The sequence below is a fragment of the Carlito syrichta genome, unplaced genomic scaffold, assembly GCF_000164805.1.
Source record: "Carlito syrichta isolate Samal-C Ts95f unplaced genomic scaffold, Tarsius_syrichta-2.0.1 Scaffold304542, whole genome shotgun sequence".
NCBI classification, from domain to species: Eukaryota; Metazoa; Chordata; class Mammalia; order Primates; family Tarsiidae; genus Carlito; species Carlito syrichta.
Window position 1 is genome coordinate 62,381 of NW_007248638.1, and position 19,163 is coordinate 81,543.

Sequence of the window (19,163 nt, forward strand, 5' to 3'; positions counted from 1 at the left end):
TTAAAAAAATCTTTCTTGTTGTGGGATAACCCCCTTGGGTCTCCTCCCACTGTGGGAGCTTTTCTGTTCTCTTAATAAATCTTGCTTTCTAAAGAAAACAAAAACAAACAAGCAAAAAAACCCCTTTCCTATTGTGGTTTTTGTATTTTGCATTTCTTTCTTTTTCTTTTTTGTTTTTTTGAGAGACAGGGTCTTTCCCTGTCACTCAGGCTGGAGTACAGTGGTATTTTGCATTTCTTAAAGTTTCTCTCTCTTATAACTTAAAGCATAGTCAACTGTATTCCCCTTTAACATGTATATAATTTGTCAATTACCCCTGAATGTGTTATTTTCTGAAATGACTAAAAATTGTTCCTACATAATTACTTGAATAACTAATAATAGCTACCATTTAAGGAGTAACTATAATGTACTAGGCATTGTTCTATGGTGGTTTACATAAAATAAGTCATTTAGTTCTCACAATACCTTTTGAGGTCTATACTGTTATCTCTATTTTACAGATGAGAAAACAGACACAGGACAGATTTAGTAATTTGTCTACGATTATTGTATCAGTCTACGTCAAACCAGGAGACAGGAACCACACAGAAGGTCAAATATGAGTTTAATATAAAGAGTTACTAAGCAGTGACAGAGCAGTAACTCTATAAAGATGGAAAGACTTGAAAGTGTACCCTAGGGTAGAAGGAGAGTACCCAAGGAAAGATAAGCTTAGAAGTGTGTTCAGACCTCGTTGAAGGAGGTGTGGCTGCTGCCCATTTATGGTAGAGAAGTTGCTGGGTTACCCAGACCGGAGCTGGTCCGTAGTCATTGGATGGGAACCAATCTTGAGGGACAGAGGTGAGCTCAGGCTGGTAGGTGGGCACATAGAGGTCAAGAGGCTGTGGGAATTAAATCTCCATTGAGTAGATGAAGATTGGACTTTTGACTCATGACACAGCTGTCCCCTTGGAACACTTGCTATGTGTGCCCGTGGGGCTGAGGAGCAGGTATGGGGATCAGAGACATGGACTGGGAGACTGGGGTACAGTTTCATTCTTTCTGGGGCTCTCAGCTATGTTGTTGGGATGCAAATCAGAAACTGGAGAAAACATATGGTGGCCAAATACTGGAGAAAGCTGATCATTTAGCACTGGAGAATACTATGTGGGCCAAATAGGGAAGCCTGGTGAGCAAGCTACCCTTTCCTCCTGCAGTGTTTTGTCAGTTCCCCCTACTGGCAAAGCTTGTTATTGTGGCAAAGGAAGCATTAGGTCCCATATCCACTTCCACACAGTTCAGGCAACAAAAGGTAAAGTCATAGCTCAGGAGCAATAAACCGATTGACTGAAGCCGTTATAAAGTAGTCTGACTCATGTGCTTTTCACTCTGTGTTCCTTCTTCGTCTTATTTGTAGTTTATCCTTTCTCCACTGACTTGAAATGCTATGTGTATTATATATTAAAAGCCCAAATTCATGTGTCTGTTTCTAAACTTTAGCTTTATTTCCATTCCATTGGTATGTTTGTTTATATTGTACTCAAATCACACTCTTTTAATTAGAAGAGCTTTGGCTAAGAAATGGTATCTTGTAGGTTGAATACTTCTTCATTTTCTTTTTCAAAATTTTCTTTTCCTGATTAAGAGTCATCATGCATCATAGAAATCTTTTTGAAGTTTTGATGGAGAATTCATAGATTTGAATTTATAAATTGGAAATTATTAATGTCTTTACAATACTGAATCATCACATCCAGAAATACACTATTTTGAGAACTAGTATAGAGATCTGATTTGGGCTTTTCCTTTTATTGATGTTTTTCATGACAAAACTTTTTGATGTTTAGCTATATTTATTTTCTCTTTCCTTTTTTTTTTTTGAGACAGGGTCTCACTCTGTCACTCTGGCTGGAGTGCAGTGAAATTGGTTACGGCTCACCATAACCTTGACCTTTGGGCTCAGGCAATCCTTCAGCCTCTTGAGTAACTGGGACTGCAGGCATATGCCACCATGCCTGGCTAATTTTTTGTGTTTTTTTTGGGTATTTTTTATAAAGACAAGGTCTCATGTTGTTGTACTGGCTGGTCTTGAACTTCTGGGCTCAAGTGATTCCCCTGCCTTGGTCTCCCAAAGTATTAGGATTTATAGGCATGAACACCACTCCCGGCTGTATTTAGCTAAATTTCTATGATTGATTTGAGTTAATCTGGTGACCTTAATTAAGTTTTTGTAGTCTCTTCATAGTCCACTGCTGATTTGTTTATATTAATAGTGTCCTGAGAGACATCTGTAGATTAGTGATTAAAGGTATGGTCTCTGCTATTAGCTGCCTCTGTGATCTTTGGCAGGCAAATTAACCCTCTGTGCAAATGTTGCCTCATTAATCAGGTAGGATTAATAAATGTAACTATATGAAAGAGTTGAAGGATCAGTTAAATCATCTGATACTTTTAAGAGTTTTGCACTGGGCCTGGTGTATGTTATGTACTAGTTACTTTCATTGCTTGCTACCATCATCATCATCATCATTGTCAACATTGTCATATTTGTCATTGTCATCCTGACCATGTTTATCACGCTAATACTGTTCTGTCTTTCCTCCCAGATAAGCACTGTCATCTCACTTTTACTTACTGGTTAGCCTCCTGGAAACAGTCTGAACCACATTTTAGGTTGCAATCTTGTACATACTTATCCTTTTCTTCTCATCATTATCTAGTTTGAAGAACCTTTTTTTCTGTTCTGTCTCTCTTGTAGGAGACCTTTAAATTTTTTAGCTTATCTTTCTCTGTTAATTTTTCTCTCTAAGGTCATTTTGGGGCTGTTTATAATCATGTTTATTCTTTAAAGAAAATTCATGGTTTTATGGTCAATAAATGCCTGGAACATGTATTTAGTTTTGATAGCAGGAGAGTATCACATTTTCAGTTTATATTTTGTATTCACTTCTGAAGTCTATTAAAGATGGACCTGATTTAAATATGTAGTATTTCATATTCAGCTTTTGCTGCTGTAGCACATGACAAAATAGGAGAATATATGTTTTATATTTGTTCTTTTCTTGCATCTACTAGGTATTTCATACATTTTTTGATTTAACTCTTACTGTTCATAGTTACTGCAGGTTTTCATTAGTATGATTTGATATATTGAAAGAATAATTTCCAAGATATATTTAAAGTTGTTTTTTTGAAACAGCCACAAAGCTGACTGGGAAACTTGAAGGCATTTCTGACTTTTTTTTTTTTTTTTGCCAATTTTATAGGAATCAAGAACCCAGTCTCAGTTGCAAACAGACTCTTGTGTGAAGGACAGAAGGGCAAGCTCTCGGCTGGCAGAATTCCTCCCTGGTAACCACTTTGTTCTTCCCGACTTTTCCTGGGTCTTTGGTCTTTAGTGCATGCAGTGTTTGAAGACTGTTTTTATCTACAGAAGGCTTGATGCTGTTGGTTACACATTAGCAGTAGCATGCCTTTGAGAGGAAGACACACTTTGTGTGGACCATTTTGAAACCTTGATAAAGCTTTGGCTGGAATAGAATATTGTGGATTAAAGCTGAAAAGAGAACAGAGCTAAATTTTGGTTTGGTAGTTGATTACAAAGATGTTTTTGCTCTTACTAAGTACTCAGTCAGGATACTTTATTATGAAACTTTAAAAGTATCTTACACATTGAAGTCCAGAGTCTAAAGTAATATTTAATTTTAAGAAGTTCTTCACTGGGTGCGGTGACTCAAGCCTATAATCCCAGCACTTTGGGAGGCCGAGGCGAGAAGGTTGTCTGAGCTCGCAGGTTTGAGACCAGCCTGGGCAACTTGGTGAGACCTCATCTCTACAATAAATAAAAAAATTAGCCGGGAATGGTAGCGCGCAACTGTAGTTCCGGCTACTTGAAAGGCTGAGGTGGGAGGATCGCCGGAGCCCAGCAGATCAACGCTGGGGTGGCTGTGAGCTCGCCACTGCACTCTACTAGCCTGGGCGACGAAGTGAGACTCCAACTCAAAAAAAAAATAAATTGCAAATGATGGGGCCTCACCTCAGAATTCTAATCTAAATCAGAAACTTTGGGTTTTAGACTCAACAATCTGTTTTAACAAGCCCTGCAGGTGATTCTGATGCACCTAAAATTTGAGAACCACTGAGCTGGAGAGACATTGTCCTTAGCCTAATAGCAGAGAGAGGGTAGGGAGGGGATGTATTTTATATAGTATTTTAAAGCAAATTCCTTGCAGTGTATTTTACCATTAAATAGTTTTGTAAATATCTCTATGTTTGGAAAACATAGCCACCATACTGTTAGCATGCCTAACAATATTAACACATATATTTTAATACCATGTCATGTTCAGTCTGCTCAGCATGCCTGACTATGAAGACTACATTAATGTTTTCTATTCAAAATTGTGACAACAGTGCAAGTACTACAGGAATCATTGTTTGACTCTATTATATTTTGAAGTCACAGAAAATATATTAATATAGCTGAAAAAAATCTTAAAACTTTTACCCAAATATATTTAAGATTTCCTTTTGATCATATTCTTCCCAATTGTTTATGGTACAACAATCAATTATTTAAAAATTATCAAAGAAATGTTAATTTTAAATATTATATGTTTTTGATAAAGCAATGGTAATGGGAAGCAAACCTGATTTCTTTTTTAAAAATTAAATTTCTTTTTTTTTTTCTGTGAGCTGTTCCATAGCAAACTTGATTTTTTGAGATAATTTCTAATATGTGTTTGACTGATCTCAATAATTTTCCTTGTAACTGAAAGTCAGAAAAATGTTTAAAAATTCTTACGTGAACTTTTCTAATAATTTATGTTAAACCCATGTTATTTTGTTTAACTTGAATGAAGTTCACCAACCCAAAATTTAGTAAGTGTTTGTTCAATAGGTACCTCTTTAGGGGAATAATAGGTGCAAAGAGATTATCTCTGGATTTATATTCTCAGTGTGTATTTAAACATGACTGTGCTCTTTTACCCAATATTTCTTGTTGTATGTAGAGCGTAATTAACACTACACAGTTTAGAAGACACGTATCCAGTAGGGAGGAAAAGATGTAGTTGTTTTAGTTTATAAGAAACATAGCATAAACCCTGTAAAAAGCATTTTGAAGTTCACCTACAAGTCTACCATAATCCCTTTGCCCCCGCCCTTCATGACGTTTGTTGACAGATTCTCAAATTTATATGGAGGAACAAGTGTACAAGAATCACCAAGACAATTTTGAAACAGATCAGAGAGTTGAAATTATCTAATAGATAACATGATACTTTTATATGATACTACAGAAATGCAGGTTGATATAGGTATAGGAATAAAAAGGATCAGTAGAATAGAACTGCATATCTAGAAGCAGAGTCAGTGTATAAGGGATTTTAGTATATGATTGCAGTGTCGTCTCAAATCATTGTGGGGAAAAGGATGTTGTATTAAATCAATTGTGTTGGGATATTTGGCTATCTAGTTCAAGTTAAAATTTCTGTGTTACAGCACTCAGAAAAATAAAGCCCAGATGTAAATGTAAAAAAAAGCACATTATAAAAATATTAGGAAAAAATATGGGAGAGTATGCTTATGACTGTAGGGCAGCAAAAACCTTATGAAGATTTAAAAAAAACCCTAAATATTGAAGTATGGCAAGTGAAAATACCACGATCAGAATTAATTGACACTCTCCAGTTGGAACTAAGAAAAATTTTTTACAAGATATGAAGCAAACGAAAGATTAGTTTCCAGAGTGTTTAAGAACTATAAACTTTGAAAAAGAAAAAGCTAGCTCATTTTCTCACATACATAGTTCTTCAGCTTTATTTTTTGTTTGCTAATTGTTTTGTTAATTTAGGTTTTCATATGAATTTTAGAATTAATTTGTCCATATGTATAACTTGCCAGCTGGAATTTTGATTAGAATTCCAGTATATCCATTTATTAAGGTTCTTTAACCTCTGAACAGTGTGTTATAGTTTCCAGTATATGGATCTTGCACAGCTTTTATCATATTTATACCTAAGTATTCCATTCTTTTTTATACGTAAATGGCTTATCTAAAAATGTTAATTTCCAGCCGGGCTCGGTGGCTCAGCCTGTAATACTGCGCCTTTGGGAGGCTGAGATGAGTGAATTGCCTGAGCCCGCGGGTTCGAGACCCTCCTGGGCAGCGAGACCTCATCTCTACAATATATCAAAAAAATCAGCCGGGCGTGGTAGCGCATGCCTGTAATTCTGGCTACTCGGAAGACTGAGACGGAAGGATCGCCGGAGCCCAGCAGGTCGAGGCTGCGGTGGCCGGGAGCGGCCACTGCACTCCAGTCTGGGCGACAGAGTGAGACTCCAACTCAAAAAAGAAAAAAACAAAACAATAAAAATGTTAATTTTCAATTGCTCATTGCCAGTGTATAGAAATATGACTAATATTAATGTATAAATATCCTGGGAATTTGATAAATTCATTTTTTTCTAGTACTATTTTTATAGCTTCTATAAGATTTTCTGTATAGATTTCTCTCCTGAGAATAAAGATTATTTTACTTCTAAACTGGATTCCTTTCATTAATTTTTTTCCCCTTGCTTTATTGTGCTGGCTAGAACTTCCAGTACAGTGTAGAATAGAAGTGTGAGCACAGATATCCTTGCCTTGTTTGTGATCTCAGGGAAGAAACACTTGGCTTTTCACCATTAAATATGATGATTACTGTAGGTTTATCACAGATGTTCTTAATCATGTTGAAAAAGTTTCATTCTTTTCTTAGTGTGCTGAGAGTTTTTGATAGGAACAGGTGTTGTATTTTGTCAAATGCTTTTCTGCATCTATTGATGTGATCTTCAAATTTTTCTTATTTATTCAATGAATGTAGTGATTGGTTGATTTTTTTTTTTTGCTTTGGGGTTAATATATGTGTGTGTTTTCAAGTTTTTTGTGATTGGTTGATTTTTGACCAATAAAACAGTAATTGCATTCCGGGCATAAATTCTACTTGTTCATAATGTATTATCCTTGAAAATATATTGTTGTTCAGTTTGCTAATGTTTTTAAAGGAGTTTTTTCATCTGTGTTAATGAATGATATTGGCTAACAGTTTCCTTATAATGCCTTTGATTTGCGTTCATTTTGCTTTTTGAATGTGTAGGGATATCTATTTCATCAAATTTGGAAAAATTTTGGCCATTATGTCTACAGATATTTTTCTCTGACCTCTTACCCCTTCTATCCTTCAGTACTCTGATATATGAATATTTAGCCTCTTGTTGTTTACAGATCACTGATGGTTTACTTTTTTTTCTCTTTGTTTCCTATTCAGTAGTTCCTTTGCTATGTTTTCAAGTTCACTATTTTTCCTCAATGTCTAAACACCTTCTAATCCCACTCAGCTAAAACTTATTTTTTATTTTTTATTTTGTGGTTGTCTCTAGAAATTTGATTTGCATCTTTTATAAAAGTGTTCCATGTGTCTACTTAACATGTTTAATCTTTCCTCTAGCTTCATGAACCTATGAATAGTATTATACTAACTGTTTAATATCTTTGTTAATTCTATTATCTTTGTTATTTCTGCATTATTTTCAGTAGGGTGATTTTTCTCCTCATATGTTATGCTTTCCTTCTTTTTTGCGTGCTTGGTAATTTCTACTGGATTCCAGACATTGTGAATGTTCCTTTTTTGGGATACTGTATGTTTTTGTATTTGAACAAATATTCTTACATTTTCTTCTAGGGTATGGCTAAATTATTTAAAACCACTTGATCCTTTCAGGTCTTGCTTTAAACTTTGTTGCATGAGACTAGAGAAGCATGTAGCCTTGAACTAATTTTGCTTTGCTGTTGAGGCAAAACCTTTTAGAGTACTATTAACAGATGTACCTAGAATGAGGCCTTTTACTCTGGCTGGTGGGAACAGGAGCTGCTCTTGGCTGTGTCTGAACTTGGGGATTGTTTCCTTTAAAACTTTCAGATTATTTATTCCAAGTTGTCAGGTAATTTCCTCTTACACATGCATTGATCTCTACTCAGCTGAAGACTAGAAGGGTGTCCTCTGTGGATCTCTGGCATTCTCTTTATGGAGCTCTCTCCTTTCCGGTACTCTGTCCTATGAACTCTGGCTAACCTGGCCTCTCTGGATGCCCAGCTCTGTCTCTTATTCAGAGAGACCGCTGAGCTTCTGTGCTGTAGTCTAGAAACTCTCCAGGCAGTAATGAAGGTGAGCCCTGTGGTTATAGTAAGGCAAGCCTAGGTTTTACCTTGTTTCCCGTCTCCAAAGTATCACTGTCCTGTGTTGCCTAATGTGTTATGTCTGGAAATGGTTGTTTTCTATATTATGTCTGTTGGTTTTTTCATTGGTTTGGTGAGAGGGTGACTTTGTTTCCTGTTATTCCGTCTTGCTTAGAAGTAGAAATCTCTCACTTACCTGGAAGTTCATTGTATAACTGCAGTAGTTTAAAAAACCCCACAAGTTCCCTGAGTACTCTAAGTCAACATAACCAAATATATCATGTTTTTACTTTGACCTTATTTGCACATGATTCTAATAAGTTCTGTCATCTAATTTCTATAATGACAATAGATAACATTTATTGCATTTGTATACTATGGCAGACAGTGTTTTATATGGCTTACATGCATTATCCTATAAAAATTATCTGATGTATGTGGGTAACACAGATAAGGAACCTGAGTCCCAGACTTGCTGACAGTTATGCTAGACAGTTAGAAATTTATGGAGTCCATTCATATCACATTAAAAGCAGCTGACTGGAAATAATAGTGAGAAGTAACTATTCATACCCATTCAGTCATTTGTTCACTCTTCTATTCATTCATTCAGCACCTATAAATTGTTTACTTCCTCAATGCCATGGATGGAGGTAGAAAAATTTTGAAAACCAACTGGAAGAACTTAAAAAGCAGGTGTCGTCTGTTGAAGTGGCTATACTATGGGGTCAGCAAGGCATTAAATATAATGGATGTTTTCTAAAAAGTCTTTAAATAAAAAGTTCATTTATCAGTACACCGTGTTGGAGAAGGCAAGAGGTATATCTATTTGAGCTGTGTCTGAAATTATTGCAATTTATAAACTCTTCTTTGTTGGTGAATCCTCAGCAGAGCAGTTTATTTCCTTGCTGCCTCTATTCATACTATGATAGGGTATACTCTTTAAGTATTGCTGTTTATTATTAGTACAGTAATGTTTGATATCTTTATAAAGTTGGTAAAACTACCACCATAAACTCTGTCAAATTTCCTCATTTCTTTATTTTATGTAATCTTGAATCTTTCCTCCACATTATGATAGGTTACAATTTTGATAGCCATTACCATACAGAATGTGGGTTGGCAAACTGTGGCCTGTGGTCTGCTGTCTGTTTTTATAAATGAAGTTTTCTGGAATACAGCCATACTCACTTGTGTACATAGTATCTGTGGCTGATTGTGCACTGCAAAGCTAAAACTGAGTTGTTGTAGCGGAGATTTATCCCATGAAGCCCTCTGTGGGAAAATTTGCTGCCTCCTAATGTAGAACTTACACATTTTGGAAATTATATCTCTTTTGATTAAAAAGACAAATGTTGTTTTATGTTAGTTAGGAATAAAATCCAAGGTGCTCATTAGACACTTCAATTATAAATTCTTTTGAATTTATAGTACTTTTATTTTATGAGCGTGAAAAGAAAATTTAAAAACCTAAAGATTAAAAGAAACATAAGCAACGTGTCCAATTAATCAGAAAGTATAGACTTAGTTAGATTACAAATTCAGCCAAAGAGTTACCTAAGTAAAAATCTAAATAACAATAATCCCCAAAATCTTACAAGACCATCAGGAAAATGTGAACATTTGATATTTTTTTGATTCTAAGGATTTATTGTTGAATTATTTTAGGTGTCAGTTGTGTTATAGTTATTATTTTTTTAAACCTTTTTTTGAGATGCATACTAAAGTATTTATAGTTGAAATGGTATAATGCCTGGGATTTGCTGCAGAATAATCTATGTGAGTGTAAATGACTGAGATTAGCAGTGTATTAATGACTGAAGCAGAGTAATGATCCATTGTGTTCATTATACATTCTCTGTACTGTTGTATGTCTTAGTCCATTTGGGTTGCTGAAACAAAACACCTTAGTACTATAAAGTAGGTTGTTTGTAAACAATAAAAATTTATTTCACATAGTTCTGAAGACTGGGAAATTCAAGACTAAGGAACTGGCAGATTCTGTGTCTATGAGGGGCCAGTTTCTCATATGCAGTGCCTTTGGGCTGAGTTTTCACATGGTGGGAGGGGCAAGGAAGCACTCCAAGATCTCTTATAAGGGCACTTATCTCATTCTGAAGTTCTCCACTGTGATGACTTAATCACCTCCTAGAAGGCCCCATCTCTCAATATCCTAATACCATTTGGGGTCGGGGGGGACCACACAAGTATTCAGACCATAGCAGTTGTATATTTGAAATTTTCTGTAATAAATTTTAAAAAAGAGTTCTGTTATTATTTAATTTGATTGTTACATATCATCCTGACTGTTCCCTCTCTGTGACTCTTCCCCTATTTCCCAAATAGCAAATTTCATCATCTGCTAAACATCCCTTCTTTAACAAGGCCTCTTTAAAAATATAGCAAGTTCTTTATTTGCATTTTGGCTATAAGCTTTAAATGATCAATAATCGAATTTGTCTTTCTTTAAAGAAATGATAGATAAAATGGAAATAAGTTTTTAAGTCCAAAGAAGTAGTTATCATTTTTCTCTTACATCTGTTTTATGCATGATAATGTATTTTGATTATTGGGGCCCCTGAAGATCCTCAAGAGTTTTCTAAATTACTAAATTACTCATTTGAGACTGATGACAAAGTCATGGGTAGTTGAAAATAGGTGGTTCCTATCCCTAAGACTGTCATTTACATAATCTTATCTGCCCAGATAGCCCGATTCAGGGTGTTTTTCTCTGCAAGCACTTGCAACAGTGCTGGTCTCAGTATAGTATTGTTACTTTTTAAAATAGACCTGCTCTAACATAGATCAAGATGGGTATAACACTTAGAAAATGTTATCTTTTAATCGAGGGAAGTTTGACAATCTAGTTTATTATTTTGTTTGATATCTTGCCAATATTTAATGCTTAGTATGCTTTAGGCATTGTTTTAAATGCTAGACATATTGATGTAAAAGCAAAGATATTCCCTGCCCCACATTTATGAAGCTTGCAGTTTAGGGAGGCAGAAATAAACCAGTAGATACAATATGTAAACTATACATTATATAGCATGTTAAAAGGTGGAAAAAGACAAAGGTAGAAATAGCAGGATAAGGGGAATTGGGAGTACTGGGTATAGGGAAGTGCTGTATGTGGGATGCATTTTTTTTTTTTTTTTGAGTTGGAGTCTTACTATATCACCCAGGCTGAAGTACAGTGACATGTTCACGCCCACCCCAGCGTCGACCGACTAGGCTCAGGCGATCCTTCCGCCTCATCCTTCCAAGTAGCCAGAACTACAAGGCCCACGCCACCACGCCCGGCTAATTTTTTGATTTAGTGTAGAGATGAAGTCTGGCCAAGTTGCCCAGGCTGTTCTCGAACCCATGAGTGTTGGGATTACAGGCTTGAGCCACCATGCCTGGCCGGGATGCATTTTTAAAGAGGCCTTGTTAAAGAAGGGATGTTTAGCAGATGATGAAATTTGCTATTTGGGAAATAGGGGAAGAGTCACAGAGAGGGAACAGTCAGGATGAAGACTCTGTGGCAGGAGCCTCCCTGGCATGCTGGTGGTTTTACAATAGGCTAGAGTGAAGTACACAAGGGGGCAAGAGGAACAAGAGATGAAGTGGGGAATGGGAAGGATCAGGCTATGTGGGAGCTTGTAGATTATTTTAAAGACTCCAGGTTTTACTCCAGTCCTCACAAGAGGATTTGCAGGATTTTGAGAAGAGGAATGCCATTATCTGACTTGTGTTTTATAAGAATTTTAGTGGCTGGTGTGTTGAGAATTGACAGGTCAGGGGGCGCAGGGCAAGGCAACCATAGAAGTAGTGAAGACAATTGCAACGATTCCGGTATCAGATGAGGGTAGTTCAGACCAAGGTGGTAGCAGTGGAGGTAATGAGAAGTGGTCTGATTCCAGTTATAAAGGGAGAATCAGTGGGAGTTTCAGATAGACTAGGATGAATCATTCTAAAAATCTTTTCCTTGGAGAGTCAGAAGAATGCTTGAGAGAAACTTGAATTGGAACTGCAGTTAATGTTTTGGAAAGGGTTTTTTTTTGATATGCTAGTATAGTTTTAGGGAAAGCTTTTGCCAAAATGATTTCAAAAGCATTATATGATGTTTTGTGTGATGGACTTACTAGACAATAATTTTTTATATTAAGGAAAGGACAGATATTTAGTATGCTTATTTGTAAAATGACATTCAAATATTCCCCTTCCTGTAAATATTTTTTAAAAAGTTGCTTAGCTGACAACAGCCAATTGATTTTGTTAGAATCAAGCCTATGAATTATTAAAAAATAAAGAATCAAGGTAAGAATATTTTGTGAAATGTCATTGATTACACATACTGAAATAAAGCCAAAATGACCAGTGGTAGTACTGAGAATACTAGATTCAGCTCCAAACTTCTGTCTTGATCATTTAGTTGACTAATTCTCCTTCTCTTTTACATTTTTGCATGAAGACAAGTTATTTCTTTTATTAAATTCTTTTTCTGGAAGAAGGAAATGTTAACAATACCATCAGGACAGCTCAAATCTGATCCAAGTTCCTATTTCAGTTATTCTAACTTTTGAAATTTATGTGACAACTTTGCAGTGGTTTTCGTTTGGTACAAGAGTAGGAAAAACTGTTTCCTATTCTCAGATTTCTTTTTTTTTTCTTCTTAAATCAAAATACTTATTCAAATTTTAAAGTATAGAAGATAGAAATTTATTTAGGTACTATAAATGAAGTACTGTAAGGGAAAGATGAAAGATTAAAGTATAAAAAAGCAAAGATTATCACTTCTACCTTTTGCATAATGAATTAACTAGAATTTTACAAAGAGAACTTGAGCTAAAATACCTGAAACCAGACAGCTAAATTTTTTTTTTTTGAGTTGAAGTCTCATTCTGTCACCCAGGTGAAGTGCAGTGACAAAACTCATGGCTACTGCAGCCTCGTCCTGCTGGGCTCAGGTGATCCTTTCACTTCGGCCTTCCAAGTAGCTGAAATTATGGGCATGCGCCACCATGGCCGGCTAATTTTTTGATTTATTGTAGAGATGAGGTCTCGCCAAGTTGCCTGGGTTGGTCTCGAACCCGTAGACTCAGGCAATCCTCTCACTTCGGCTTCCCAGAGTGCTGGGATTATAGACATGAGCCACCATGCCTGGCCTCAGTCAGCTGAAATTAAGCATAAAAGTTTTAAATATTGATGAAGTCCAATATAACTATTTCTTCTTTTTCTGTTAGTTTTTCTTTTCTCTTCCTTTTCTTCTTTTCTTTCTTGTCTTCTCTTCTTGCTCCTTCTCCACCTTTACCTCCTCCTTCTGCTGCTGCCTACAGATGTCCAATTGCTCTAATTTTGTTTTTTGAAATGGCTATCTCTGCTCCATTAAATTGCCTTTCCGAAAAAATGAGTTACTCATATTGTTATGGGTCTGTTTCTGGGTTCTCTGTTCTGTCCTGCTGACTTGTGTATCTATCTGTCCTTTGATCAGTACTGCATTGTCTTGAGTATTATAGCTCTGTATTTGTCCCTGAAATCAAGTAGAATGATTTCCTTCAATTTGTTTATTTGCAAGATTGTTTCAGTCATTCTAGCCTTTTCTTTTTCATATGTATTTTAGAAGAAGTTTGTTGATGTTTGCAAAAAATCTTGCTGAGGCTTTGATAGTAACTATATTAAACCTATAAATCATTTTGTTGGTTGTCACTTTTTAGATTGTCATCTTTACTTGGTGAGTTTTTAAATTCATAAACATGATATGCCTTTTCATTTATTTATGTCTTCTTTGATTTCTTTCAACAGCATTTTGTCATTTTTGCCGTACATATTCTATTTTTTTATTATTTTGTTTTAGAGATGTGGGGTACAATTCAGGATTTAGGTATACAAGTGGTCAATGTACAGGTGAAGTTTGGGCCTCCCATTGGTTCTCACTTTGCCTGGTTTAGGATCAGGTACCCTTATTGATGTTATATACCCCTCACTTCCCCTAGCAATGTCCCACTACTGCCAATTCCTCTCTTGTAGTATTATGATAAATATTCAGGGTCCTTTTATGAGTGAGAACTTGTGGTACTCATTTCTCTCTCTTTTTTTTAAGGATGTTCACCACGTCTTTGTTTGGGTTCATCAGTACGTTACTAGTCAAAATGTGGCAATCCATGCAATAAAATATTAAAAGAAGCACTTTTTTTTCAAAAGAGGCACGTTTGTATGTATTAATAAAGGAACATAAAATATATTAAGTCAAAAATCAAGGCCAAGCACAGTCTACATAATATTGCAAATTGGTCAAAAAGAATACATTCATGAGCCGGGCTCAGTGGCTCAGCCTGTAATCCCGTGCTTGGGAGGCTGGGGTGAGTGGATTGCCTGAGCCCGCGGGTTTGAGACCCACCTGGGCAACTTGGCGAGACCTCATCTCTACAACAAATCAAAAAATTAGCCGCGCATGGTAGTGCGTACCTGTAGTTCCAGCTACTTGGAAGGCTGAGCCGGAAGGATCGCTGGAGTCCAGCAGGTCGAGGCTGTGGTGGCCGGGAGCGGCCACTGCACTCCAGTCTGGACGACAGACTCCAACTCAAAAACAAAACAAAACAAAACAAAAAATTCATATATATGAGTACATGCATGAATATGAATATGTCTGGGAGGTAAAACTGTTGGAGGAAGTTAGGCAAGTGGGACCAAAAGAGTCTCGTTTTTCATTTTATTGGGCTGATGCATCCGTTTGTAGTGTTTGTCGCTTGCCCATGGAATGCAAATGTCACACGATGATTGACTTGTCACTGCTCATCACGTTTGCCCATTCTCGGGTTGCCTGATGTGAAGCATCGTGAACTAAAGCATTTAAATGCTCTTTATCAAAGTCTGATGGTCTTCCTGAAAATGGAGGATCTCTCAGATCACAGTGGCCCTCTTTGAAGTGACAAAACCATTTTCTGGCCCTGCTTTCCCTGATGGCACACAGTACAAATGTTTTGATCTGCCCCTGCTGCCTTTACTCTTCTGTTAAACCGAAGAATATGTCAGAAGTGTTGTTTTTTTTCCCACTTGACACTCCATCTTCTTTAGCCCACAAATAGAACTAACTTTCTTCAACTCTGTGGTCCCAGCTTCTTAGGAAGCTGAGATGGAAGGATCTCCTGAGCCCAGGAGGTTGAGGATTTGGTGAGCCGTGATGGTGCCATTGTACTCCAAACTGGGTGACAGAGTGAGACCCTGTGTTTTTTCTTGACAGTGAAATTGTATTTCTAGTTTGTTAACCAGATTTCTCTTTTTTGTAATCCTCTGATCTCCTGCGAGGTGATGGGAGCACTAGGCAAATGCAGCATTCCCTTGTCATCATTAGAGAGACTGGTACTCATTTCTTTGTTTCTCTGAGAGATTACTTAGTATGATACAATCTGAAGCCATGCAAATTGATGCAAAGTCCATGGTTTTTGTCCTTATTTATGGTTGTGTAATATTCCATCATGTACATGTCCCACATTTTTTTAATCCAGTCCAGTTTCAATGATCAGTACAGTTGGTTCCATGTTTTTGCTATTGTGAATAGTGCTGCAATAAGTTTGCATGCGCAGGATCTTTTTTGGTAGAATGATTTGAGTTCCTCTGGGTATATTTCCAGAAGGGGGATTGCTGGGTCATATGGAGGGTTGATTTTTAGGTCTTTTAGAAATTGCCACACTGTTTCCCACAGAAGTTGTACTAATTCACAGTCCCACTAACAGTGTAGAAGCATTCCCTTTTCTCCACAACCTCTCTAGCATCTGTTGTTGTTTGAGTTATTAATGATGGCCATCCTGACTGGAGTTAGGTGGCATCTCAATGTGGTTTTGATTTACATTTCTTTGATGATTAGTGAGGCTGAGCATTTTTTCATATATCTGTTGGCTGCTTGCATGCTTTCCTTTGAGAAGTGTCTGTTCATATCTTTTGCCTACTTTTTGACAGAGCTGTACATTTTTTTTCTTTTCGGCATGTTTGAGTTCCTTGTAGATCCTGTATTCTCAGAATTCTTATGAACTTTGAAAAAATAGAGTTTTGAAGAGGTAAAGTTATTTATTTTCGTTGACCTCCCTCCCTCACTCCCTCCCAACCCACTTCCTTTCGTCCTTCCTTTCTTTCCCTTCCCTCTCTTCCCTTTCCTCCCTCCCTCCCCCTCCTTCTTTTATCAGTGGCACGGTTATGGCTCACCACAGTCTCAAACTCCTGGGTTCAAGCAATCCTTCCACCTCAGCCTCCTGAGTAGCTGGAACTACAGGCACACACTGCCATGCCTGGCTAAATTTTTGATTTTTTGTAGAGACGCGATCTCACTATGTTGCTGAGGCTGGTATCTAACTCCTGGGCTCAAGCAATCCTTCTACTTTGGCCTCCCAAAGTACTAGGATTATAGTTGTGAGTTGCACTAGGCTGTCTCCTCTCTTTTGTCAGTGCTTTCTCCATTCCCACTTTTATATATATTGGAAAATAGATAGTTATTGGGGTTAACTATTTCGTTTCCTGTTGGGACTATTTGGATATGTTTCTGAGGGTTAACTTGGATTTTGTTTTGCCAATCTGTCACTGGTCTTATTAACAATCAAATTTTAAAACTTTAGTATGTACTATTTTAAGTTTTTAGTGTTGGAATGGGACAGTTAATTATTCTATATGCTATTTGAAACCTTTGAAAATAAGTCTTTTATAGTTAGCTAGCAGTATTCTTTTATTTACTTTATTATGTTAAAACTTGCCATTTAGGGCTTACTTTAGGACATACTACAGTATTACTATAGTAAAAATGATTGAGGGTTATGTATATATTTTTGTTTCATCAAGACTTAGAAATGTAAACATATGTGTTTGGGCATCTCTAAATGTACTGCTAGGTAAGAATAACAAATCTGAAGACATTCATTTAGTCTTAAACTCTTAACCTGATTAACTAGATCTTATGACATAAACTAAGAACCATCTAAGATAAATCTTAATATTTTCCACTAGAAAGTTATTTTAACTTTTTTATGTTGAGTTTTGCCTATTTTTACTTGCTGTTGATTGCACATGATATTGTAACATTTCCAATTGTGAAATTTTTAGTTTGTGGAAAAATTTAAAAGAATTTTTGAGCATGTAACCATCTTATTATTTTGAGGTAAATCTGGAATTATGTTATTATATGCAAAACTTTTTTCAGTTGCCTTACCATATTACTCATATTACTGTATTGAATATGTAGGAGAAGATGACACTGAATTTTAAAAATATTTTTTCTGTTGTTAGCTTTTTAGTTGGAGAAGGAGCCTACAGATGGGCAGTAGATCATGGAATACCCTCTTGTCCTCCTAACATCATGACCACAAGTGAGTAAAAACTTTTCAGAAATTAAGCTGTATGAGCATATATACCTAAAAACATAACATTGCTTCTATTAGGACCCATGTAGTACAGATATTTAAGGAAGAAAACTTTTATGTTGAAATATTTATAACTAAAAGATACATAGGAAATTATTTGTTTTTATGCCACCTTTATGTTCCTGAGGTCTTCTTGTTGCTCTCTCATGCTTTTATAGTAGTATTGCTAAAAGATCATTTTTAGATTTACTTAAATTAATTGCTACTAAAAAACTATAGTACCACATGGAAGGGGAGAGAGAGAGATTGATAAAATGGACGTAATACATTGTAGGTACAAAGGTAAATTGGTAAAGATTTTAGAGCAGCTAAGTAGTGTAGATAAAAAGCTTTAAACTTGTTCTTCCAGGAACCTGTCATTGGAGATATAGACAAAGATACATGTAGAAGAGTGCTCAGTGAGCATTAAGAATATAAAAAGTTTGAAAAAAATCTACCCAACACAGAGAAATGTGGGTAACTATACGATCATTAACTAGAAATTGTTGCAGAGTGAAGACTATTATCTGGTAATGGTTAAATCTTTGAAAAAAGATTTTAGAAAAAAGTGAACAATGAAGTTACAAAATATGTATATATGTGTTTGTATGTACTATATGTCTATTTTTCAAAAGAAGTTATAGCTGTGTATTTGCATAAAATGAGAAAAAATATTTAAAATATTTACTAATTGTTTTTAAATTAAATTTTTATTTTTTACCAGTGTATCTATAATTTCATCAAGTTAAAAAAATGAGAGATCATTCACTTCAAGGAAACCAAATTGTATAAAAAGGACATGATTATATTTCACAGAAAGTATGTAAGGCTCAGCTCTTAACACTCAAAATGAATATTCATGTAGCTGAAAGTTGTAATGTAGGGGAGGTTGGAGGGAAGAGAAACGTGCGTATGGCAGTGAAGTATGGATGGGTTTGAGAGTTCTAAATTTTCATCGTCCCTATCATAAATTCTTTCTTACAATTTTTTCCAATGGATCTTATTTTAGAGTTCTTTTGTCAGGTCATTTGCCAGTCCATTTTCTTGGAGTCATGCCACTTGGCACCTTCTGGTCTAGAGTCTGGCTAGGTCTGCCATGTGGCTGTCATCCTGGACTTCACCTCCCTTCAACCCTGGGGCTCTCTTTACCTCTCTTCAGTATCAGATTCTATGCTTCCTGGATCTCATGTGTTTTTCTTTCTTGTTTTACTTCCTGTTTGGTACATGTGAGACTGGAAATCATTTTCCCTTAGGTTTTTGAAGAAATTGTTTTCTTATCATCTGGTTTCCAGTCTTGCTATTATGCAAGACTCCTAGTTCTTGTGGTATGTTTTTTTCCTCTGGAAGGAAGGTCTTAATTCCCATATCTTGATTATCACAATGAAGTATCTTGAGGCAGATTTTTTTTTTTTTCATTCTTTTTTTTTTTTTTTTTGAGTTGGAGTCTCACTCTGTCGCCCAGACTGGAGTGCAGTGGCCGCTCCCGGCCACCGCAGCCTCGCCCTGCTGGGCTCTGGCGATCCTTCCGCCTCAGCCTTCCGAGTAGCCGGAATTACAGGCGTGCGCTACCACGCCCAGCTGATTTTTGATTTATG

At 36.3% G+C, this 19,163-nt stretch overlaps 1 protein-coding gene across 5 annotated transcripts in view; it reads left to right on the top strand.

The window, feature by feature from the left end:
* The window catches only part of TASP1 (taspase 1), a 261,197-nt gene that overhangs the window by 48,354 nt on the left and 193,680 nt on the right, over window positions 1-19,163 (top strand). For 4 of the 5 annotated variants that reach the window (XR_504437.1, XM_008060150.1, XM_008060151.1 and 1 more), the window contains 2 exons: window positions 3,249-3,333; window positions 17,456-17,535. The exons of the other annotated variant lie outside the window; for it this stretch is intronic. Coding sequence is in view for 3 of the 4 variants with exons in the window: in XM_008060150.1 (XP_008058341.1) it covers window positions 3,249-3,333; window positions 17,456-17,535 (165 nt within the window). In the remaining variant the exon portion in view is untranslated. The remainder of the gene's footprint in view (window positions 1-3,248; window positions 3,334-17,455; window positions 17,536-19,163) is intronic. 5 annotated transcript variants of the gene reach the window in all.